Source organism: Leptinotarsa decemlineata, unplaced genomic scaffold (genome assembly GCF_025532065.1).
Source record: "Leptinotarsa decemlineata unplaced genomic scaffold, Ldec_3_MD MMD2_tig00001973_RagTag_RagTag, whole genome shotgun sequence".
Taxonomy (NCBI): Eukaryota; Metazoa; Arthropoda; class Insecta; order Coleoptera; family Chrysomelidae; genus Leptinotarsa; species Leptinotarsa decemlineata.
In genome coordinates, this window is record NW_027412572.1 from 1,129,399 (window position 1) to 1,154,581 (window position 25,183).

The 25,183-nt window shown below is 36.1% G+C and overlaps 2 protein-coding genes across 2 annotated transcripts; one reads left to right on the forward strand and one right to left on the reverse strand.

Annotated features, from left to right (window-relative positions):
- Positions 1–948: 948 nt before the first annotated feature.
- LOC111516266 (uncharacterized) lies at positions 949–24,429 on the reverse strand. Its single transcript, XM_074176621.1, has 4 exons — positions 24,274–24,429; positions 20,030–20,104; positions 19,727–19,953; positions 949–1,276 (listed from the first exon to the last, which is right to left on the reverse strand). The coding sequence occupies exons 1-4, from the start codon at positions 24,317–24,319 to the stop codon at positions 992–994; spliced, it is 633 nt and encodes a 210-aa protein (XP_074032722.1). The 5' UTR covers positions 24,320–24,429; the 3' UTR covers positions 949–991.
- On the forward strand, positions 16,174–17,291 carry LOC141482801 (uncharacterized). The gene is made up of 3 exons (XM_074176622.1): positions 16,174–16,498; positions 16,564–16,634; positions 16,936–17,291. Exons 1-3 carry the CDS (start codon positions 16,347–16,349, stop codon positions 17,022–17,024), a joined length of 312 nt encoding a protein of 103 aa, XP_074032723.1. The 5' UTR covers positions 16,174–16,346; the 3' UTR covers positions 17,025–17,291.
- Positions 24,430–25,183: the final 754 nt, after the last annotated feature.

Here is a 25,183-nt window from a genome sequence, read left to right on the forward strand (position 1 = left end):
ATACAGGGTGTTCTATGAGTGGAACTCAATTTTTTCATGAAATCAAAGTATCTGCATTTTTTGAAGACTCTGTATGAGGCAAATGAAAATATGACTCGGAGTGACGATCCTCATAGTACCACTCCACACCATTTCAAATTTGATCGTTTTAGTTCAAGAGAGTTCAAGATTATCAGCATTTATAAAAGTTCATGTTTGGTAAAAAAAATATCGATATTAATTTATATCTTCTAAACGGTAATAGATAGGCATAGGGAAATAGTATAGGAATTTGTTGACAAAGTGTTGATAAGTGATAATATGATATAATATACGGGGTGTTCCATTTGAAAAATTAAAGAAGCCGCTACTTTATAGTAGAAGCGACAACGCCGCTTCGTCTAGGTCATATTGACTTATGCATACCGTGGAGTTTTCAGGTTGATCCGTTGAATAGTTTGCCAGAAACGGCTAATTAACGCTCATCATGAAAAGCCCTGTATAGCTATAACATTCAAACATTACATAAGGACATATTGTAAAATAATATATTAGGCAAATTGTAAAATTAATTTAGGTGTGGTATACCTGTATGTGTGGTATACCTGTATGGTAAAACTGTAGAGCGTAAATAGGGTTAGCTTCGCAAAGTTTCCAGTTTGATCTTCCTATTGAAGATTATTACGTTTCGAGGTGTTGAAATAACGATTTGGTGTTGGGAAAAAACTCCAGTAATATTCATTGGAATAAATCTACAGTAATATTCATTACTACACCAAAGGTTCCAAGCAGTGCCTCACAAGATTATCACAATTATTATTGAATAATTTTTCAGTTTCTAATTTGTTTTCTTAAGAATGTTCGTCTTTTTGAAGTTGCTGACAAGTTACACAGATTTATAGGATAGTCAGGGGTTGAAAACGTTCTATATAGTTGAAGGGTTGAAGTGATTTCAAAAAGAGCGTGAGATATTTTGTAATAATTTAATTCAAATACATTTCATTCGCTCGTTTCAAAAAAAAGCCAGAACCTCATAATTGGAGGCGAAGTACTCTGTTTGTGAGTGAATGTAATACAATCGGCCTTGAATATGGTTTCCAACGTTCACATTCCTGATTTTTCCAACCACACGATGAATCCCCTTCTGTGAACGCCCAATATACAAGGGGTAACCAGTAGAGCTCTGATCAAATTCAAATCCACTTACTACCAATGACGTTCTGTTGGCAATTGTTGAGAAATCAGCGTCATTTGCAGGATACCACTGAATCCTACTTGGGAACTGGCTGCATAAAATCTGAAAAAAAGGAAATAAAATCAAACATTTGTGCGGACAATGAAACATATGCAATAATTTACGCGACCCCTGACTGAGTATTCATTACTTGAGAAAATTTACATCTGCTCCATTTCAATAATAATAAGGTTTATTTGGATAAAATTCAACATTATATCTTATGAAGTATGTAAAACAATAAACAAGGAGAGAAACCGCAAAGCCATTGGCTGTCCGCGGTGGGGGTGGTTCATCAATAGTTATTTCTTCCTCAAGTATTTTAAATTAAAATTATGTAATACAATGTAGGTTGCAAATTTTCAACATAGATAAAATTGATGCAGTAAAATTTGTGAAACAAGATAAAAATATAACAATAGAAAATATAAATCATTACAATTCTAAAAGAATATTATAGATCATTAAAAAGAAAGAGTACAATAGAATTAGTAATAATGATGTTCAGTTACCAAGAGCATGGTTATGGTGACGTTTACAGAATAAACCTACAGTAAACAAATATGAATCCCACAGAAACTCCAGGTTGTACATGGGAATCCGGTAAGTATACATGTAATCATGGCCATAAAATGCAATTTCCATTTCAGTTGGCAATTAGAATAGAATAGAATAGAATAGAAGTTTATTTAACCACATTACACTTTACATGTTTGTAGCAAGTCATGACAAATTTGTCATATATGTTTACGCACAGCAAAAGTAATTTCAGATCGGATGAGTATAAAATATAATTTAAGATAAAAAGTAGAGCAAGATAAAGATTAACATTAAAAACATGAAAGAACAACATGATATAGCATATTTACGGTAGTCAGATGAGTATCTTGCTTGTATGTTGAGACTTAGGAGCGATTTTTAAAATACCCCAGGTAATCAGACACACAGTAAAAGCAGCCCTCCAATAGTAGTTGTTTAATGGATTGTTTGAATTTATTCATTCTAAGATCTTTCAGCTTGACTGGTAAACAGTTATATAAGTTGTAATCCAAAGAATTTTTTGTGATTTAGCTAGGCGATATCGATTTATACAGATCTTTTCAGCGTTTCTCGTACGGTACTGATGAATATTAGAACGTTTAGGTAAGGTACTCGCAAATCTGTGGATTTCTAGCAAAACATGAAAAATGAATAACGTTGGTACAGGCATGATACTTGGTTTTTTGAAAATTGGCTGACACGGTTCCCGAAAACCTACATCTGCCAATATTCGAATGGCTCGCTTTTGTAACCTAAAGATATTGAGAGAACCAGGTGAGTTTCCCCAAAGAACAATCCCATAACCAATGTGAGAATGAAAAAGCGAATAATAAGTAAATTTTAATATATCGAAGCTGGTAATATTTTGAAGTTGTCGTAGAACATAAATAGTGCTGGATAACTTGTTCCTGAGCTGATTTGTATGTTGATGCCAAGATAAGGTATTGTCAAGTGTTATGCCAAGCAATTTCACGCTATCATTTGAGGGGTCTACAGTGAAGAATTGAAGACGTTGTGTCTTATTGGTATTTAATTTCAAATTATTTGTTAGAAACCAAATATTTGCTTTATTTTCAATGTCTTTCGATATTTCTGTTAGTTTGTTGATACTATTTCCACCGTAGATTAAGGTGGTATCATCAGCATAGAGAATTGTTTTATTTGGCGCCATAAAATTGCAGAAATCATTTACGTAGATGATAAAAATTAAGGGCCCAAGGATAGATCCTTGAGGGACTCCATGTACTACAGGTTTGAAGCGAGAAATGGTATTATTGCAAGAAACAGCTTGATATCTATTTGTGAGGTTCGATTTGATAAGTGTTAACGAAACTCCTCTCACCCCATAATATTGTAATTTTTCAAGTAACAGCGTGTGTGCCACGCAGTCAAAAGCCTTAGATAAATCAAAAAGTGTAATGGCAGTATGCAGTCCATCTTCAAGGCCATCAATGACATATCCAACTACATCTAAAACAGCTTGCGAGGTGGATCTTTCTTTGCGGAAACCATATTGAGAGTTTCAGAAAAAATTATTTGTTTCAAAATAGGAATATAGGCGTCTTTTTAAAATTATTTCAACAATTTTACTAAAAATTGAGATAATGGAAATAGGACGGAAATTATCCAAGGACGAAATATCTCCTTTTTTAAATATTGGGATCATTAAATAATGTTGTTGTTTACGTAAATTAATGAATTTATTAGCTAACACGAATTTTAATCTACTGCCTATTTCTCATATTCAATTCAGAAAGTCACTTATAGAATTTCTCTGCAAACTGAATATACAGTGTCACACATAAAGTCCGCATCAAATGGGATTTTTTTTTGTTCATCTCTTCAAGCAACTTTTGATATCTCCATTAGGTTGTGCTTCAAAAATGATGCCAAATGACATGCATATAACCGATCAAGTGATTTTTCTTTCCTGTCAAATTTGACATTTTTTTCAAAAAATGTTCAGAAAAGCAGCTCGAAATTTCGAAAATCGGGGAAGAGAAAAGATGATTGTTTCTTCATTTTTTACCCATATACCAATTTCTAGCTGTCTAGTACAAATGTATTTTTATTACAGTTTTTCGAAAATTTGACATTTGCCGATTTCTCAAATTTAGCCAAACCTCAACAAACCTAGTGCTTTATGCCTAACTTATCTTTCCAACGCATTTTTATTACCAATTGCAATTCTAAATACAACTTATTTCGCAAAAATTTAAAACACCAAAAAAAATTATGCCAAAAATGATGCAAAGTTGATACAGTTTTTAAAAACAGATGAATATCTTACTTTATTTCTACTTTTTGCGAAATAGCTTGATACATAAGCATAATTAAAAACCAATATCAATGAAAAGTCAATAATTTATTCTTTACTGCACTTTTCAAACAGTTAAACTTTGATTTACTAATTACGAAAAATTACAACGTAATTAAACTAAGGGTACTGTGGAAACAATTGAACTGAATTGAATAACATAAGTAATAGTGATTTCTCTGGCCAAGATTCCTTTTAGTTGCAGTTGTGTTCGTATACAAATTTGCTTTTTGTCTAGTTTGGTAAATGTGGTCTGATTTTTGTAGTATGTTATTTTTGTTTTTGTAGGTATGTATCATAATGTTGAAAAAGTGGAGTTGCCTCAAGTAAAAAATCTTTGTTTCAGTGAATAGTCTTTCAGATGGGTAATTCCTCACTTTCTTATGAATAATTTTCAGGAAGTATTTTCGCAATATTATTAACTGTTTCAGGTGTACTTTTAAGTACCCAGGTATTTAATGTCATAATTTGCATGTATATTCATTGACTCGTTTTTATGTTTGATGGAGAAGCAGTTAAATTCTGGGTGTCGATTTTTATAGCAGGTGTAAGACATGTATTTCGTTTTTTCGTAGTTGACAGTTAATTTTCGTGAACTGAACCAGTTCAGGATTTTTTCCATATTACCTTGACATTTGGATTTGAGGTTCATCCAATTCGTGTCTGTGTAAAATATCACGGTATCATCAGCGAAACGGATTACTTCACCAGTTGTATCCAGCGCCATTAATTCGTTGAGGTATATTATGGATGGAACTGGTCCAAGTACTGTGCCTTGGGGTACTCCACACAGAATCTCTTTCTCATTGTTATAGGTTTTATTTATTCTTACCATTTGATTTCTCCCTGACAGATAGCTAGAGAAGAGCCTGTCGGGGGTTCCCCGTATACCAATTCTCTCCAACGTTTCTAGTAGGCCTTGGAGAGATCTAGGAAGATACACAGGGCTGAGTACCCATACCCAGCTTCATATACTTTCTTTAGGAGATTACTGATGGCGTCATTTGTTGATTTTCCTTCCCTGAACCCAAATTGCTCTTTAGATAATAGTTTAAATTTATTTAAATATATTTCTAGTCTCAGTTTTATAAGGGTAGTAATCAGCGAGATAGGCCTGTAGTTGATCGGTAGGGTTTTGTCCCCTTTTTTATACACAGGTTTGACCACTGCCAGTTTGAATTCATTTGGGACATAGCCCTCTTGTATTATTGAGTTGAATAGATGTGCTAACTGATGAGATATTTTTCCAGAAATGAGCTTTAGTGTTTCGGTTTTGATGACGTCGTAGCCAGGGGCCTTGTTAATTTTCAGATTTGATATTATTGTTTCAATTTCTGTACGATTTGTTGGTTCTAGAAAAACGGATTGGAGCGCGGGGTCAGGTCTGTGTATTATTTCTTCGTGTGGAGTTATTTTATTAGTCATCTCTATACGTACATTGACGTAATAATTATTTGGCGAGTTTGCGATATCTAAATCTTTGTCTTTGTCTACAGATCTACCATCGGTAAGCCGTATTTGTTTAATCTCCTGTTCATTTTTTGATGGAACAATTCCATTAACGGTTTTCCAAATGTTCTTGGTATTGTATTTATTTTCATTGATTTTATCTTTATAATAATTATTCTTAAAGATAAAACCAATGAAAATAAATACAATTCTCTCGTTATCGCACCATTTACAGAAATTGAGTTAAACTAACTGAAAACAAATATTATAAAAGAAACATCGCTTTGGAGTAGCCATTCCGTTAAAGATCATTTTTGAAGATGTTCAGTACCTTCTCGAGACCTTCCATCATATTAGAACAGACTTTAGCTAAAAGACAGCAAGAACCTCGCAAGGAAAAGAATCCATCACAACCAGTGCTTGCACTTCCCCAAATCAGAGGATTATCGGAAAGGATAAGGTGAATTGAGTCCAAGTCCGTAAAGACCATCCGTAGCAGCCTCACGAAAACCAGACCACCAAACGCGGACTGCGATTCCAAGGAGTGCATCTACTGGATACTCTGTGAGTGCGGCAAATCCTATATTGGTGAAACTAAAAGGTCATTGAGAATTCGCATTGCCGAGCATAAGAAACACACACAGCGAGGGGAAACCAGCCAATCAGGAATAGCAGAACATGTATGGGCACATCAACATAACATTAGGTGGTCCCAAGCTGAGATCATACACAGGGAGGAACACTGGTTTAGGAGGAAACTCAAAGAAGCCGCATACGTGTTGTCCAACAATGTATTCAGCCAAGCTAGCGTAGAGATAAGCAACATATGGAAACCTATAATCAAGCGAAAAATGGTCAACTCCCGCCAAACTGTCATCTCTACCCCGTGGGTTGGGCTACCTATCGGGCGGCCCTGTTCGGGAAGCCAATGTGGCCTCATGGACGGGGTCGCCGGACTCCTGGTCAGTGGCAGGAATAAGCAGGGTGAGGAGAACTGAAACTCCCCAAAAGTCTTCGCAAAACATTCCACCCTGGACCAGCCTACCCAAGCTGAGGTGAAAGGAATCGTGCCGATAGCTGAATGGCCGCAGGGTCACGAACGATCCTCTAGAGGAACCGGGCGAAACCTCATTGTAATCAGCCTTTCCTTGGTAATGTGGAGCTCTGCCAGAGGTGACAAACTCTTTCCTTGCTACTCGTGGGAACACACATGGATGAAACAAACACAAAAACAGAAACAACAAAAATAAAAACCAATCCCGAGGCTGGACAGAAGTGCCTACCTTAATCTGAGGTGGTGAGTGGGGATGAACAGAAATATTCGAATTGTTCTTTCGGATGATTTGAGAAATATCCACCACAATTTACCGCTTGGAATGAGGCTGGACATAGCAGATCACCTCGTGATGTAATACAAAGGCCAAGGCGTAAGCGCATCTGCGGCGCTGAGGCCAAAAGGAGAAAGAGAGCAAAGGAGGCAGGAGTGGCAGCAACTATAAGTGCACCCTCCACCTCCCCCACTCCACCACCAACAGCAAGGGCACTTCCTGCGGCGGGCGCTAAGAGCTCCGCCTTGACTGAAGGCAAGGAACCGGCTGCCTCTGCAGGAAAGCTTTCTCACTTGTGCATCTCCACGGAGGGAACCCCAAGAAGGTTGAAGAAGCCGCGCAACGACAGCAATGTCGCTGCACCTTCCAAATCCTTCGCGGAGGCCACCGTGAGACACCTCAAGGTTGCCAAAAAGAGTGTGTGTTCGGCGAGTCTCAGCCTACACCTGCCAATATAAAGGATAAGTCTCCCAGTGACCTGTCCACCTTCCTGATGATTTCTCTTCAGTCGATTGATTGTGGTTGGATTCGTGATTCAGATACTGTCCCGTATCAACACAACACAACATAGAGTGGTCCCAGGCTGAGATCTTGCACAGAGAGGAGCATTGGTTTAGGAGAAAATTTAAGGAAGCCGCATATATGTTGTCCAACAACGTATTCAGCCAAGCCAGCGTAGAAATACGCAACATATGGAAACCCATCATCAAGCAAAAATGGCCAACTCCCGCCAAAACGGTCATCTCCCACGGAACCAGTGAAGCGGAAAATGGAAAAGGGGGATAAGTGAAAGTACTCGAACGACCTATAAATAGTCATCTCTCGAAGGAATCAGTCCAGTCATCACCCGAAAAAGATTGTGGATACTAACAATCGGAACGTTGTGAAGTGACTTGGATTGAAATTTCTCAATAACTTTTTTTTATTGTTCGTAAAATCATTCGATGTTTTTACTTGTATTTTAATTTACTGTAATTTAATTCCACGGTTTTTTTGCTCAATTTAATTGTTATTTTCAGCTATTTTTTTCAAATCTTATTGATTCTTTTAGGAATTTCAAATCATTTTATATAGTATCAAAGGAAGGAAGTTCGAACTAATGAAATTTATCATGGAATATTGTCAATCACCTTCAAACAAAAAATTATCGTGATAACTTCCAACAATTCGTCCTAATTACTAATTGTAGCAAAAAAAGTTTATCAATATTGAACAATTAGAACGACTATGGTATCAATTTTCATAAAAATTTTACAGATATTCTGAAATGTGCATTGTTAAAAAGTATCCAATTCAATTGTTTATGATGGAATTGGCCAATTTATTCGTATTTATGGCTCAGAATTTTGCATATAATGGCTACCATATAAAAGGTAGATATATGCTATCACACACTTTTATTTATAACTATTAAATATAATAAATAGTATATTATATACCTAGGGTGAGAAGTGAGCTATTATTTACCGAGCATTTTGCGCCGAGGGATATAATGTGCGAGGTAAATAATAGCCTTCTCAGCCGAGGTATATATAGCATTTTTTCCACTACTAACATTGATATATCAACAATTTTAATTTTGGCATTAGTAATTTTCTAACAATTTCTTTAATATATCGAAATATCAAGTAGAGTGGAGTGTGTTTCTAATCAGACTGGCTTTATTTATGTGGATCTGAAGATCGTTTCCAACATGCTTTTCACAATTCGTCCAGCCTGTCGAGCCCAGAGGCTAATTTCGGGATTGCCAAGTCCACGAGATTCTGGTCGAGCATCGCCTCCTTCAGTCTAGTGAGACTTCTCCAGACATCTTCATAGGACGGTTTGTCTCGAGAATGCTTTTTGGTCACCAAGTAGAAGATGTTTCTCTGACCCTTCTTCAACTGTAGCACTCCTCCGACTTCTGGATTCTGTTCTCGTACTGTTTGGAGCTGACCGAATTTCTTGTTGAATACCACAGCGATACCCTTGGACATTTGGAGATCCTCTGCCACGCAGTGAGCTAGTGCGTGATCAACTGGAACCTTGAAAAGGTCTCGTGGCTCTTCTCGAGTTACCCCACGTACGACCTTCTGTCCGTTCGAGTATAAGGATATGACTTGCTGGAACGCCATTCCATCCTCTGGTGGTTTGAGTGCGCGAACTTGATCGTGATTTCCAGCATAAGGAGCCAATCTATTAAAATGGAAGACCCTAGGCTTTCCTTGAGGTGGCTTATGGATTCGGTAGACGAGGTCATTAATCTTTCTCATGATTTTGTACGGACCTTCCCACTAGTTCCGCAACTTCGGTGATAAACCACGCCGTCGCTCAAGATTGTACAGCTAAACTAGGTCACCGATTTCGAATCCTCCAGCATTCGCCTTGATGTCATAGGTCTCCTTCATCCTATCGCTGGCACTCCGGATGTTCAGACAGACTCGTTCATGAATGTCGTCCATTCTCTGCCGAAGCTTGCTGGCATAGTCTTTCCTCGCAGTGTCTTGTTCTGGCAGCGTCCCAAACTTCAGGTCGCAAGGAAGCCGCAGCTCTTGGTCAATAATAATACTGGCAGGAGTTTGGCCGGTGGACTCGTGCACTGCCGAACGATAAGCCAGCAGGAACAGGTGGAGGTATTGGTCCCAGTCTCTTTGATGGTCAGAGACTACCTTGGATAAGTGGCGGTTTATAGTCTTATTCATTCGTTCCACCATTCCATCGGACTGTGGATGTAAGGCTGTGGTTCTGGTCTTTCGAATGTCCAACAGTTTACATATTTCTTGGAACAGGTTGGACTCAAAATTTCTCCCCTGGTCCGAATGCAGCTCCAATGGGACACCGAATCGACATATCCATTCCTTTACCAGGACGTCAGCGACGTTGAAGGCTTCCTGGTTGGGCAGGGCATAGGCTTCTGCCTACTTACTGAAGTAGTCCATGGCTACCAGGATGTATTAATTTGTTCCCATGGTCGGACTCTGGGAACGGGCCGGCGATGTCGATGGCGATTCTCTCAAATGGACTACCCACGTTATACTAGCGCATTGGAGCTTTCGGTCATATCCTAGGTCCGTTACTGGCAGCGCATACAGCACACTTTCTGCACCAGTCCCGGACGTCGGCTTGACAATTAACCCAGTAAAACCGTTGCCTTACTTTCTGGAGGGTCTACGTTACCCCCAAATATTCTCCCGTGAATCCATCATGGATTTATTTGAACACCTACCGTCGTCTGTTCTTGGGAACCACGGTCTGACGCCTTTCTTCTTCACCATCTTCAGAATCCAACACTCGCTTCAGAACCCCGTTTCCCAAGGTAACCGCTGGCGAATAACCTGATACCTCTTGCCACGATGGTCTTTGATTATTTTTCTAAACCAAGATCTGGATTTTTCTCTTGGTCTTCCCTGATCATATTGTCCTTCCAGTTGTCGTCTACAGCTGTAGTTCTATAAATAGCTGCTTCCCTCTCTTCTGCTCGTCGGTAATGTGAGCAGCCATCGGGTGACAGGACATCTGCGTTTCTTACGGAGGCTTGCTGGATACAGGCTGACGATTTTTCCATCTCACGGAACCTCTCTAGTTTTCCTGATTTGGTGTTGGTTCTTTGAATGCTTGGACATTTGCTACGCACATGCCCAATTTTCTCACGGTTCCAGCATCTTATTTATTTTTTTTCAGTCAAAACTCCTTTTATCACCTTTCTAAAAGTGGCCTCAATATCAGCAGAACCTTTTCCGTCTTCCTCCATAGTTTGAACTTTGCAGGATTGTTTTACAGCCTCAAACTCCAGAGCTCTTGCCAGTGCGTCCATTGTGTTACATTGTGGTTGACCGACTATAAATCCTCAGACAATGTCCTTAGACAATGGTTCTAATTTGAAATCGAATTCACTAAATCAGAATCCTGTACCACTTTCCAAGCGAGTGAACGTTAGTTAATAACAATGAAAATAAGGGTAGTTTACTCTTGATCAAAATTTCTATTTTTGTTCTTCCCTGTACACCGTTCGGAAATTTTGGATTTTGACATCTCAAATCATCCAAGTTTCTCGCAATGCACCAATTTTTATCAGGTATAAAATTTTCTGACAAATGGATAATAAATAAGTTTCCCATATGGTGCCAACTTTTTGAAAATCACTGTAGATGGTGATTACCATGATAATGATGGTGATTACCATTACCAGGAACAGGCAAGCCACTGATCTTACCTAAAATTGAAATGAAAAATATCGAGAAGTCAACAATATATGAAACACAAAATTTCTCGAGAATCAATTTTGAAGAACTCTACGAAATCAACAATATAGTGGACCGATTGAAACCAATCCACAAATTTAACAACTCCGAAAATAACACTACCATTTTTGGCGTTTTTGCAGGAGTTACTATCACAATAATTGTCCTGATATTGGCAGCTTTTAAGAAAAATTGGATTAAAACCCGTATACTGGGATGTTGTTGCTTCAAAACACCCCAAAAAGAAGAAAATTCCAATGACGAAGATATGGTTCCAAGCCGCCAAAATAATTCCATTATTTTTTCGGCCTAAGGAGGGAGGAGTTACGTGGTCATAGTTCCCACGACACGGCCATTCACACGGAGATTCAGCTGAGTAAGAGATATTCCAGGAATCCCTTATCTCGACATGCAGTTACCATCCAGTTAACATTATATTAATTATCATTCTGTTTGTAGCTCTCGTAAGAGACAGTCGTCTCTGGTTTGTAAAATAAATTCTTTTTAAAAAGTTATTTTCTCGTTCCAATCATTTAATTCATGTGATACTCAATAATGAATTGATAAAAATATCAGAGTCTACAAAATTTTTGGGGTCTTATTTGAATGCAAATATGAGCTGGGAAAACAATATTAACTCTATATAAAAAAAAAATTAGTAGTGGGTATTATGCAATTCTACAGCTTAAAACTGCACTGGATAACATGCAACTCCTAAACGTATATTATGCCATAATTCATTCTCATATATTTTATAATATAATATTATGGGGCAACACATCACACGCTCATAGAATTTTCATATCCCAAAAGAGAATTATTAGGCTGATATTTGGTTTAGGTCCAAGAGACTCATGCAGAACATGCTTCAATCAGAACTCAATCCTGACTCTGCCTAGCATATACATCTATAAATGCATTCTATACCTCAGAGGCCATCAGGAAATGTTTGAAAAAAATTCTAATTTTCATAGCTATTCCACAAGACAAGGAAACTCTATCAGGCTTCCCAAACATCACACAGCTCTATATGAGAACAGTCCATTTTATATGAGCATGAAACTTTTCAATTCTCTTCCCACATACGTACAAGAGGTAAACAGTCAAATTACTTTCAAATCCACTCTCAAAAAATACCTCTTGGAGAACGCTTTATAGTACTACAGAGTTTCTTCAACACGGGCAAAACTGAAATCATTTGTTTGAAGGTGATTGACAATGTTTCGTGATGAATTTCACTAGTTCGGACTTCCATTGTCTATTATATAAAATGATTTGAAATCCCTGAAACAAGTAAAAAAGAATAATTAAAAAAGAATAGTTGAAAATAACAATTATATTAAGCAACAATAAACCTGAAATGAAATGATAGTAAAATAACCTACAAGTAAAAATATAATAATTGAATAAATAAAAATTAAAGGAATGCAAAAAGAAAATAATAAAAATAAAAAAGTGTAGAGATTCCAAGTCACGTTAGTTCACGACGTTTCGATTGTTGGTATCTACAATCGTCTTCGGGTGATGACTGGACTGATTCCTCCGAGAGATGACTATTTTATAGGTCGTTGAAATACTTTCACTTTCTCTACTTTCCATTTTCCGCTTCACTGATTCCGTGAGAGATGACCGATTAGGCGGGAGTTGGTCATTTCTCGTTTGATGATGGGTTTCCATATGTTTCGTATATCTACGCTGGCCTGGCTGAATACGTTGTTGGACAACATGTATGCGGCTTCCTTAAATTTTCTCCTGAACCAATGTTCCTCTCTGTGCAAGATCTCAGCTTGGGACCACTCGATGTTGTGTTGATGGGTCCAAACATGGTCTGCTATTCCTGATTTGCTGGTTTCTCCTCGCTGTGTGTGCTTCTTGTGCTCGGCAATGTGAATATTCAATGGCCTCTTAGTTTCACCAATATAGGATTTTCCGCACTCACAGGGTATCCGGTAAATGCAATTCTTGGAATCGCAGTCCGCGTTTGGGGGCCTGGTTTTCGTGAGGCTGCTACGGATAGTGTTACCGGATCTAAAACAGGTTCTAATGTTGTACTTGGAACCAATTCTTCTTATCTTCTCCGATAATCCTCTGATGTAGGGAAGTGAAAGCACTGGTTGTGACGGCTTCTCTTCCTTGCGAGGCTCCTGCTGTCTTTTGGCCAAAGTCTTTTCTACCATCGCTTTGGAGTATCCATTCCGCTGAAGATCACTTTTGATGATGTCTAGTTCCTTCTCGAGACCTTCCTTTGTATTACAAAGCCCAAAAGCACGGTCTAATAGAGTTTTGATGATTCCTTTTTTTGTCGATTGATGGTGGTTGGATTCGTGGTTCAGATACTGTCCCGTATGAGTGGGTTTTCGGTATACAGATGTTTCCCACTTAGTGTCGGTCCTCTTCACCAAAACGTCTACGAATGGCAATCCATTGTGGATTTCCTTCTCCATTGTGAAAGTGATGGAAGATCTCACGCTGTTGATGTGTTTCAGAAAGGCGTCTAGTTCAGTATTCCCATGGTTCCATATTATGAAGGTGTCGTCAACATATCTCAACCAGACTCGAGGTTTCTTGTGGGCTTCTTCAATGGCCAGAGTTTCAAACCACTCCATATATATGTTGGCTATGACTGGTGAAAGTGGCGATCCCATTGGCAGTCCCTCATCTTGTGTAAAGAATTCGTCTTTCAGTTGGAAATAACAGTTTCGTACACAGCATCCTAGTAATTCCATAATTACTTCTATAGGTAGATTCGTTCTCTCTTTCAGGTTCCCGTCTTCGGATAGCTTTCTCTGTATGATTTGGAGTGCTTCTTCGACCGGAACGTTGGTGTTGGTCATTTAATCAATTATTATATTTTTACTTGCAGGTTATTTTACTATCATTTCATTTCAGGTTTATTGTTGCTTAATATAATTGTTATTTTCAACTATTTTTTTTTAATTATTCTTTTTTACTTGTTTCAGGGATTTCAAATCATTTTATATAATAGACAATGGAAGTCCGAACTAGTGAAACTGAAATCATTTGTTTTATTAATGTTTGTAATGTGTTTTACTTATATACACTCTAAATCAGTGTTTCCCAAAGTGTGGGTCGCGACCCCCTGGGGGGTCGCAATGAGGTACTAGGGGGGTCGCCGGAAATTTCCAAAATAAAACAAAAACACTACTTTGTTAAATCATGTATTTTTATTTTAATAAAGCCGTGAATAAAAATTAACAATTAATTATCAAACGAAACATAAAACTTAATATTAAAAGTCCTTAAAAAGTCCTTAAAAGTAAAAGAAGAAAATAAAGTCAAATATTACAATGTTAATGAGACTTGTCTTTCAAATCTAGGCTGTGTATTTGAGACACACACAATTATATCATTTTCAAGTACGAGACGATTTGTCACTTTTGTTTTAATGGCAGTCATAGACGAGAAACTTAACTCACATAAATATGATGTTACAAATGGAACCAAACATTTTACAGCTTCATTGGCCAACTGAGGGTATTCCTGCATCTTTTTGGTCCAAAATTCGTCCGGGTTCTGGGAAAAAAATTGGAGCTTCAACATTCCATCACTTGATATTTCAATAAGTTGTTCTTTCATGTTTATTGGTATTTCAGCATGTTGAAAGGAAAGGCTAAAAACGGATTCAGTATCCATCTGCAACTGTCGTAACTGTTTTGAATTTCTTCGGGGAAATAATCACAGAGCTGTTGTTTTAAATTAAGCAAAGTAACTTGCATGCCTGCATAAACTTGTTCAAAATTTGTAGCACTGTAACATACATTTTCTATAATTTCCTGAACGCACTGGAATGAATCGAGCTGCTTTTTGCCAAGTGAAGTTGACCATAAATCGATTTTTCTTATAAACCCCTTAATTTTATCTGTGGCTGTAATCATATTAATGTCGCGACCTTGCAAATTACTGTTCAAAATATTTAATTGTTCGAATATATCAGCAAGGAAACCTAGTTTCAAAAGCCAAATAGGATCGGAAAATTGATTTTCATATGGGGACTTCTCATCTTTCAAATACATTAAAAGCTCTGCTCTTGAGTGAAATACTGTTTTTAAGACGTTGCCCCTTGAAAGCCACCTTACTTCGGTGTGATAAAGAAGATTTTGAAATATAGCACCCATGTCTTCGCAGATTTTTCGAAAAATCGGGTCTGTAAAGCTTTTCCTTTAATGGAATTCACAACTTTAATGATGGATTTCATAACACAGTACATTTCAGGAGGTAAAGCTTTTGACGCCAGAACTTCTCGATGTAAAAAACAATGTCTCCATTTGGCATTAGGCATTATTTCTTGTAATCTGACGACAAGACCAGATTGATGTCCTGTCATAGCTTTAGTGCCATCTGTGCATATAGCAATACATTTTCCCCAGTCAATAACATATTTACTTGTGCGTTTCACAAAACTGTCGAATAAACATTTTCCAGTGGTATTGGTCTCCAATGGGGAACAAAATAAAATATCTTCTTGAATGCCATTATTTGTATCATATCTTCCCACACAGCACTAGATATTCATGGAATATTCCCTGTATATCATAAAACGAACGTATATATTCCAAATATTCATAGAATATTCTTGGAATATATACATGCCTTTAGAATATTCATAGAATATGCTTGAATGAATATGGCAGGATTATTTCCGAAAGAATGTGCATAGAATGTCTATAAATGGATTATTCTCCCTTGAATATTCTAAGAATATTGTCGATCGAATATACCATATGATATATTCTTAGAATATATCCCCACGGTATATTTTGGTATATTCTATACAATGGAATTTTGAATTATCTTATAATAACGTATCCAAAAATTCAATATTATTAAAAACAAAAATATTTGAAGATCTTAATCGAATGCATAACCTAATGTATATAACCCTGATAGTGTTAACCAGTTTTGAACTCAACGCAAAAATTCTGGATGAATTGCTCCAACAGCAACTGTTGGAAACGACAAAAAAATTTGAATGGGCCAATAAATGAACCAGTTGCATCAATAAATTGGTTAATTCTCATCCTATTTGTCTTTTTGTATTTGAAATTATTTGATTACAAAGCGAAAAATCCAGGAAACAGAGAAATGGGGAATTGAATAATTGGAGTAAACGTTTCTCATTGGTCAATTGAAGTGTAGCGCGCGACAGTCGAATAAGCTCTGTGAAAGCGGCTGTCCCTTAATGCATGGTACATTTGCGTTTGCGTTAAATTCGACATTTGATTCAACATGGCGGTTGACGTGGCAGGTTCGCGTGTGTAATGCATGGTGTGTTGGTGTTATTATCAAAGTATAATTCTGTCACGTTCAGTGTACCATTTATAATTTGGGGTTGTCCAATTTGCAGTACAGCGAATAGTTTGATTTTGGATCTTCAAACAGGAGAGTTGCATCTATTCAGTCTTCAAGAAAAGTAAGTAAAATGCAAAAGTATCGATAGTAAAGTCATGGTGATTAACCTACTATACCTCATTTTAGGTTCGAGGAGAGTTGGTGTGTGGGATTTGTTGGTTTGACTAAGTACAGTTGTGTATCTTCAATAGAGAAAAGTAAGTGAATAACACATTTTTTTGTATCATTTGTTTTCATGATTTTTATCACTCGTTTTCAAGATAGTATCAGTTTGCCCAAAAGGAAACAGAGTGGTACCTGGTACAGGCAGGTGCGCCAAGGAACTGAAAACGTAATGATTACTTTTCAACAAGACAATGCAAGTTGCTCTCCAAGTCATAAAATGTTGTAAATGTTCATGACTAACCTATGCGAAAAATATCTATTTGATTTTTATTCCAGTTTTATTGTGCCACTTTCAAATAGTGATAATGAACGTTAATGTACATTTTGTTCCAGGTATTACTATTGAAACACTGGCTGATGCATTGTTGGACAAATATAAGGAAAACTATTCTGGTGAGCAAAGTTTCAATAACTTTAAGTAAGTGAAATTCATTGAAGAACCCATCATACTACTCATTTTAAATACTTCATTTGTGGGTTTATTTTTCTAAGTGAGAAACCTAACCTAACCTATTTCTTGATGTAATACACTTTTTCTTTTTCAATGAAATGATATATTTATTATTTTTTAATTAGTGCTGATGAATTCACAGAGTTGTTATTTTAGTATATTTTTTAGTATACATTTGTTTGAGAGTAGGAATATCCTAATTTGAATACATTTCTAATATTTGTAATATGACAGTATTCAGGAAAATTTTATTCAGTGAATAAATATTTTGAATTAGATTTTTTATTTTTAATAATGGTTGAAACGTCAAATATTTCAGTGTATATTGTTTTTAAAATATATTTGTTTATGAATATTATGTGTTTTATTACTTTTGTGAATCTTGTATCAAAATGCAATATATACATGCCTAATAGCGGTTACTCGTCACATTCTTGGAATATTCCAAATATTCCTAGAATATTCATAAAATATATTTAAAGAATATTCTATGGTGTTTCTCTATTGTATATTCCTACAATAAACTAAGAATATCCTAAATATTTTATGAATATTCCTCGGGTTCTATTCCTGGAATATTCTTAATAGAATATACCTTAGATATTCTAAGAATATTATAAGATATTCCAAGAATATTCCCAAGGAATATTCTTAGAATATATCAAAGGTTCGCCAGGAGCACTTCCAGGGAATATTCTCCAGAAAATATATATATATATATATATATATATCCATGGCATATTCATAGCATAATACAATATCCTTAAATGTATATTCATAAAATATACCTGGAATATCTATTGCTATGTGGGTTACAAACGTAATAAATTGGGCACAGTTAGATATATCCGTGGATTCGTCCATTTGAAGAGAGAAGTATGTGCATTTATTAAGATTTTCCACAACTTGCGCTTGAATATCTTCTGCCATATCACTAATTCTTCTTTGGATAGTATTATTTGACAGAGGTATTGTTTTTAACTTTGCAGACTCTTTTTCACCAATCATTATATGTACCATTTCGAAAGCTGCTGGCAAAATCAGATTTTCAGCAATTGTGTGCGGATTACTAGTTTTGGCAACGCGATAAGCAACTTTATAACTTGCTAATAATGCTTTTTCGTTAGTAGTGGTTGCCAATTGAAAAGTATCTTGCTGTTTGTGAAGGGCGTTCAGCTTTCTTTCAAAGAATTCTACGGGTTTGTCTTTTTTATCTGGATGTTTTCTATTTAAATGTCGAAGTAACTTTGATGGCTTCATGCTTTCGTTTAACAATACTTCTCCACAAATAACACATTGTGGTTTATTGGAAATAATGGTAAAACCATATTTAAGATATTCATCACTGTAAAGTCTGTTTTTCTTTTTATTACTGCCACTTTCAGACGTAGATGGTTCTGCACTTCTTTTTAAAAACTCATCCATAATTTGTAATTTATCGTAGACGTAAATACGTAAACTGGAATACGTAAGTCGCAAAATATTTACTCATTACTTAATACCGCTGCATTCGCCACAACGTGCTGTTTCGAACTGAGGTCTCATTGCACATCGCCGCTTATATAAAGCCAAAACGAGGCTACGAGAACGTTCCAGAGTGCCATCTAGTAGCGAAGTAAGGAGTAGAGCCTTCGCGAATATCATGGAAAAGTATTACGATGTAGACACAAAGATGTCGCGGTGTACAATGTGCAGTCGACTTTTTATTATTTATTTTTATTGTAAATACTAGTCTGGCAGAAGTACTACTAGTGTACTAGTGGGACATATCGCAATTATTAAAATAATTGTTGAATTTTTTAAATGTATTTAGTTTGAATTTAAACAGTAAAGTAAAATAAAATTTGAGAAACCATCAGTTGTAAATTAGGCACGCTATTTTTGTCGCTATTTTGGTTTGGGTGATGAGTAGGGGGTCGTGAACAATTTTTTTAACAAAAAGGGGTCGCGCTTTAGATAAGTTTGGGAAACACTGCTCTAAATGAAATGTTCAATCATCTGTTTTAGCGACTGTTTTAGTGATGTTAGTAATGTGTTTCATATTTATATACATTTTTTATATTTATTCCTTAGAATACTCTATCATTGAATGAGATATTCTTGTGACTGTGACGTTTCCAATATCATGTAAATGATCCAGATGGAATGAAAGAATTATTATTAATTATTATTATTATTTGAGAACAGCAATGCCCAAGGAATCAGAGACTAATACAGGACAAAAGCAATGTATCCATCAAAACCAAACATAATCATGCAGCAGCAAGTAAAATTACCACAGCCATTGAAGAGGTACAAGCTACAAGAGCTTACAATTCGAAGGCATAGTCATCTCACGTTGAGGTGATGTGAACTGGCCACCGAGATCACGCGATTTGACCTCGTTAGACTTTTTCTTGTGGGGTTTTATTAAGTCCCAGGTGTATGCGAATAAGCCAAACAGCATAGCGGTCTTCAAAACCAGCATAACCCCTGTCATTGGTCAAATTTCGCCTGATTTATGCGCCAGAGCCATGAAAGATTGGACGTTTTGGATGCGCTTTTCCCAAAGGAACCGTGGCGGATCCTTGAAAGATGTTATATTCTATACATAGTGGCATCAATAGGTTTGTTTTATTTCAATTTGAAGATAGGAAAGACTTGATGAAACACCCTATACTTCTTAGTATGTACCTGAACATTTACATTGGATCCATAATAGTCCCCATTTCCTAATGTGACATAGGTATAAGCCGAAGTGATTCTGATGGCACCTGGTATCAATCCATAATTATTATTGAAGCTTGCTCCCACCTGACCAACATATACAGGGGTACCGTCAGTATCAACTCCTGCAGATACAGCATCAGGAGGAATGACACCGTCATACTTTCTCCAGTGATAATCCATGAAAGATGCATCTGAAAAATGAAGACAGTTTTTTATGTCTCCACAATCATCAATATCAATGATAAATTCATAAAATTTAGGGCTCACCTCCAGTTTCGTTAATGGTTGTAGCTACCACTATCCCTTTTTGTTGACCAACATATCCATCTAGGTTTCCATGAGCTATGGAAAATAATTGAAATTGAAGTTGATTTCCAAGTCAAATTTCCAAATTTGGAAATAAATGAAAGATAATAATTTGAATTCTAGGTAATCAATAGATTGAACACCTCAAATATAATAATTAATAGCATTTAGTACTGGTAATTCATATTTGCCCAAAATATATTAGGAGTCATTGTGAATTTCTCAATGTACAGAAAAATATGACAGTCATTTAACAAAGAACATGTACAAACTAGTAAAGTACGTGAACCCAGTGGTACAGATTTCTTAATAATTATTTTTTCTATGTCTGAAGGTGGTTGACAATGTTTCGTGATGCATTTCATCAGTTCGGACTTCCATTGTCTAATATGATATGAATTGATTTGAAATCCCTGTAAAAAATTAAAGAGATTACCTGAAAAATACCATTTTATTGAAAAAAAACTGAAATTAAAAAGAAATAACATATAAGCAACAACCAAAAATATCGAAAAAAAATTGAACTATAACCACGAGCTGAAAATTAAAAGAATTGAAAAATTATTATCAACAAGAAATGAAAATTAAGAATTGAAAGATTCCAAACCAAGTTACTCAACGACGTTTCGATTGTTAGTATCCACAATCGTCTTCGGGTGATAACTGGACTTTTTCCTTCGAGATCAGACTATTTATAGGTAATTCGAGTGCTTTCACCTATCCCTTCTTCCCTCAATCCGCTTCAATGGTTTTAACGGAGTTGGTCGTGTTCCGCTTGATTAGAAATTTCCATATGTTACGTATCTCTACTCTAGCTTGGCTAAACGCGTTGTTGGAGAACATATACGTGGCTTTTTTGAATTTTCTCCAAAGCCATTGTTCCTCCTCCATTTTTTTTATTTTCAGCTCGTATTAATAGTTCTTTTTTCTTGGTTGTGACTTGTATGTTATTTCTATGTAATTTCGGTTTTTTGCTCAACAAAATTGTTATTTTTCAGCTAATCTTTTTTTTTTTACAGAATCTTTCAGGTATTCCAAATCAATTTTTATTATATTAGGCAATGGAAGTCCGAACTGATGAAATATTTTTTCCATTTTTGACATTGAAAAATGAACTTATAATGCACTGTTTGGAACCTTTGGTGCAGTAGTGAATATTACCGGAGTTTTTTCCGAACACCATATTGTTATTTTCAACACCTCGACACGTGTTTCGATCACCAAGTGATCATTTTCAAGAGGAAGATTAAACTGGAAACATTACGAAGCTAACCCTATTTATCGTTTGATTGAAGGTGATTGACAATGTTTCATGATGAATTTTACTAGTTCGGACTTCCATTGTCTACTATATAAAATGATTTGAAATCCCTGAAACAACTAAAAAAGAAGAATTGATAATGAATAGCTGAAAATAACAATTATATTAACCAAAATAAACCTGAAATGAAATAATAGTGAAATAAAATACAGGTAAAAATAGAACAATTGAATAAATAAAAATAAAGGAATGGAAAAAGAAAATAAAAATAAAAAGTGGAGAGATTCCAAGTCACGTTAGTTCACGACGTTTCGATTGTTAGTATCTACAATCGTCTTCGGGTGATGACTGGACTGATTCCTCTGAGAGATGACTGTTTATAGGTCGTTCGAGTACTTTCACTTATCCCCGCTTTCCATTTTCCGCTTCACTGGTTCCGTGGGAGATGACCGTTTTTGGCGGGAAATGGCCATTTTTCGCTTGATGATGGGTTTCCATATGTTGCGTATTTCTACGCTGGCTTGGCTGAATACGTTGTTGGACAACATGTATGCGGCTTCCTTGAATTTTCTCCTAAACCAGTGTTCCTCTCTGTGCAAGATCTCAGCTTAGGACCACTCAATGTTGTGTTGTGTTCATACGGGACAGTATCTGAATCACGAATCCAACCACCATCAATCGACTGTAAGAGGAATCATCAAGGCTCTATTAGACCGTGCTTTTGGGCTCTGTAATACGAAGGTCTCGAGAAGGAACTAGACATCATCAAAAATGATCTTCAATGGAATGGCTACTCCAAAGCGATGGTAGAAAAGACTTTGGCTAGAAGACAGCAGGAGCCTCGCAAGGAAGAGAAGCCGTCACAACCAGTGCTTGCACTTCCCTACATCAGAGGATTATCGGAGAGGATAAGAAGAATTGGTTCCAAGTACAACATCAGAACCTGCTTCAGATCCGGTAACACTATCCGTAGCAGCCTCACGAAACCCAGGCCACCAAACGCGAACTGCGATTCCAAGAATTGCATTTACCGGATACCATGTGAGTGCGGAAAATCCTATATTGGTGAAACTAAGAGGTCATTGAATTTTCGCATTGCCGAGCACAAGAAACACACACAGCGAGGGGAAACCAGCAAATCAGGAATAGCAGACCATGTTTGGACCCATCAACACAACATCGAGTGGTCCCAAGCTGAGATCTTGCACAGAGAGGAACATTGGTTTAGGAGAAAATTCAAGAAAGCCGCATACATGTTGTCCAAGAACTTATTCAGCCAAGCCAGCGTAGAAATACGCAACATTTGGAAAGCCATCATCAAGCGAAAAATGGCCATTTCCCGCCAAAACGGTCATCTCCCACGGAACCAGTGAAGCGAAAAATGGAAAGCGGGGATAAGTGAACGTACTCGAACGACCTATAAATAGTCATCTCTCTCAAAATGGGGAATGTTCTTCCTGACGAAAATCAAGTAGTTTAAAAAAAAAGAAGAAGAATGAAATAATGCATTCAACATTTGAAGGGATTCGTTTCTATTTCATCATTTGGCAACATCGGTTATAGCTAATGAAGGACAATGAATCTGTTACCTGTATGAGACAAACAAAGATGGCATATTTCAGAGGCGTGCTGTTCTGTTCACTTATGTTCCGAGTTCCGAGATATTCTGTGCCATATAGACATTTTGTGCACCTAACCTATCTTCCTCTATATAAATAAATAACAAAACAACTGTTCTTAATGAGGCTTGTGGAGGTGGTATTGAACTATAATTAATATTTTGCCTCAATTGTTGATTTATAAAGATGATTTTCCTTTTTTAAAGTAGAATATCTAGGTACTTATAAATTATTTCAACTTGATATAGGCGCTGTTGCCAATATGTGAATTAGAAACAAATCCCTTTAAAAATTAAAACCCAACATTTGAAACATCAATTTTAATACTTTTCAAAGTGAATTTGAAAAACTCATGAATTAAACTCAACTTTATTTTGTTCAAACTTGCATTTGCTGTAATAACCCAAATTGAGGAACATTCCCCATAAGATAGCTATAAAAAACTAACATATAGATTAGACGAAAGTACAAAATACTTGCCTTCGATTAATATATGGAATAAGGAAGCGAGAAAGAATTTCCAACAAGATATGTGAAACAGGTTGAATATGGAAAACAGAAGATTTCTACATTCTGAAAATCTCTTTCATAAAATCATCCTTACCGGACGACCTTCCTATCTTCATCAGAAAATAACCTTCCGCACTGATGTTCATAATGTCAATATTAGACATCGAGGAATATTGTCCCCCTCATTCAGAACTGAACTCTTCAGGAGATCGTTTAGTTATCAGCCACCAAATTTCCACCAAATTTCAAAACAGGAAGTATTCAAACTTTCGAAACCCAACTTGAAAATCTTTTGTTCAGGACTTATCAGTAGGTTTTTATTCATTATTTTCACATAACAAAGTTGAAAACTGCCGCTTTCACTAAAAACTGCATAGACATTTTTTAATATTTTTTTATACATTGTTCTTTTGTATCATTCTACAAGTACGCATCGGTATTTTCCAGCGTTAAGTGGAAGAACAACAGAGTAGCACTCTCCGCTGTCGAGTTGAACTTCGCCCTTTATTTTCTTAAATATATTTTGAAGGATTATTTGTATTTAAATGTATCAAAAGACGAAATAATAAAGACGTTATCATTATTATTATCGTTATTATAAGTCAGAGGTCATTATCAGAATGCTGTGACTTTCAGTGCCAAGCAACAGTCTGTTGCACTCTGCATGGAATTGATTTGTGCAATGGGCAATGTGCATAAGTCTGTATGCAGTTCATCTAACCTCTCTCTCAAAAAAAATGTGGAGAGGAGGTACATTAGAAAAATTATATGTCCAATACTATAACCTGAGTTAATTCAATGAAAGTTTTTCTTACCTCCAGAGAGAATGAAACATAAGAGCAAAAAAAACATATAAATCATTTTCAAAGTAAAAATTGAAAAACCTTCACAGACCAAATTGACACAAACTAATCCAATCCGTAATAACACGATATTTTATAGAGATTTCTCACAGGGAAAGGGAAATAGTTAACAAAGAAACAAATTTTATCAGCCACTTGAAATGCAATGATGCATTTATATCTCAGTATGTGATATATACAGCGTGACTCACGGTCGATGGTAGGTTAGACGTTTCTGGAAAACGCAGAGCAGATTTTTCTGAAAATTTCATTTCTCACATTCCCTTACCTGTTCTATTGATCTAAAATATTTTCAGCATTGCGGCGTTGCCACTTCCATCAAAAAGTCCTAGCAACTTTATTTTTTTAAATGGAACACCCCGTATATTAATACATTTTTGTAATTGCTCTAGTATTTTAATACTTTTTTGTTAATGATGTCCTATACTTATCTCTATCTGTTTTCGAGATAAAAAATAAATTGTGCTAAATATGGTCCAAAACATAGCCTTAATTGAAATTAAGTACATCAGTACTCTCAATTCATGAAAAGTTGATATTTTGATGATAGTTTGGACAAACTCGAAATATTCGAATAACACCAAGAAATCGACTCCATATCATACAGGGCGTGCTAAAATTACTATTATTTTCATTGTGCATAAAAGTAGTCAAAAGTTCATTTTTTCAAATGAAACTCCCTGTATATTACTCGGTAAATTGAAAGATGGTGAAAAATGCTTCGAGAGGATACATCATATCCCTATACCTAAATCGTCAAGTTTTCTCAATAAAGTCGCTTCTTCTAGAAACATTATTTTTTTTAGAATTTGGATTTAGGTAGCAGTGGAATTATCAAGCTCATATCAGTTCGGTTACTTTC

Coding starts and splice junctions, on each gene's coding strand:
- LOC141482801 (XM_074176622.1), top strand. CDS start 16,347: ATGCATGGTGTGTTGGTGTTATTATCAAAGTATAATTCTGTCACGTTC. Junction 16,499..16,563: donor CTATTCAGTCTTCAAGAAAA/GTAAGTAAAATG, acceptor ACCTCATTTTAG/GTTCGAGGAGAGTTGGTGTG. Junction 16,635..16,935: donor TGTATCTTCAATAGAGAAAA/GTAAGTGAATAA, acceptor ATTTTGTTCCAG/GTATTACTATTGAAACACTG.
- LOC111516266 (XM_074176621.1), bottom strand. CDS start 24,319: ATGATTTATATGTTTTTTTTGCTCTTATGTTTCATTCTCTCTGGAG. Junction 20,105..24,273: donor ATGTTTCATTCTCTCTGGAG/GTAAGAAAAACT, acceptor TATTTTCCATAG/CTCATGGAAACCTAGATGGA. Junction 1,277..19,726: donor GATCCAATGTAAATGTTCAG/GTACATACTAAG, acceptor CCTTTTTTTCAG/ATTTTATGCAGCCAGTTCCC.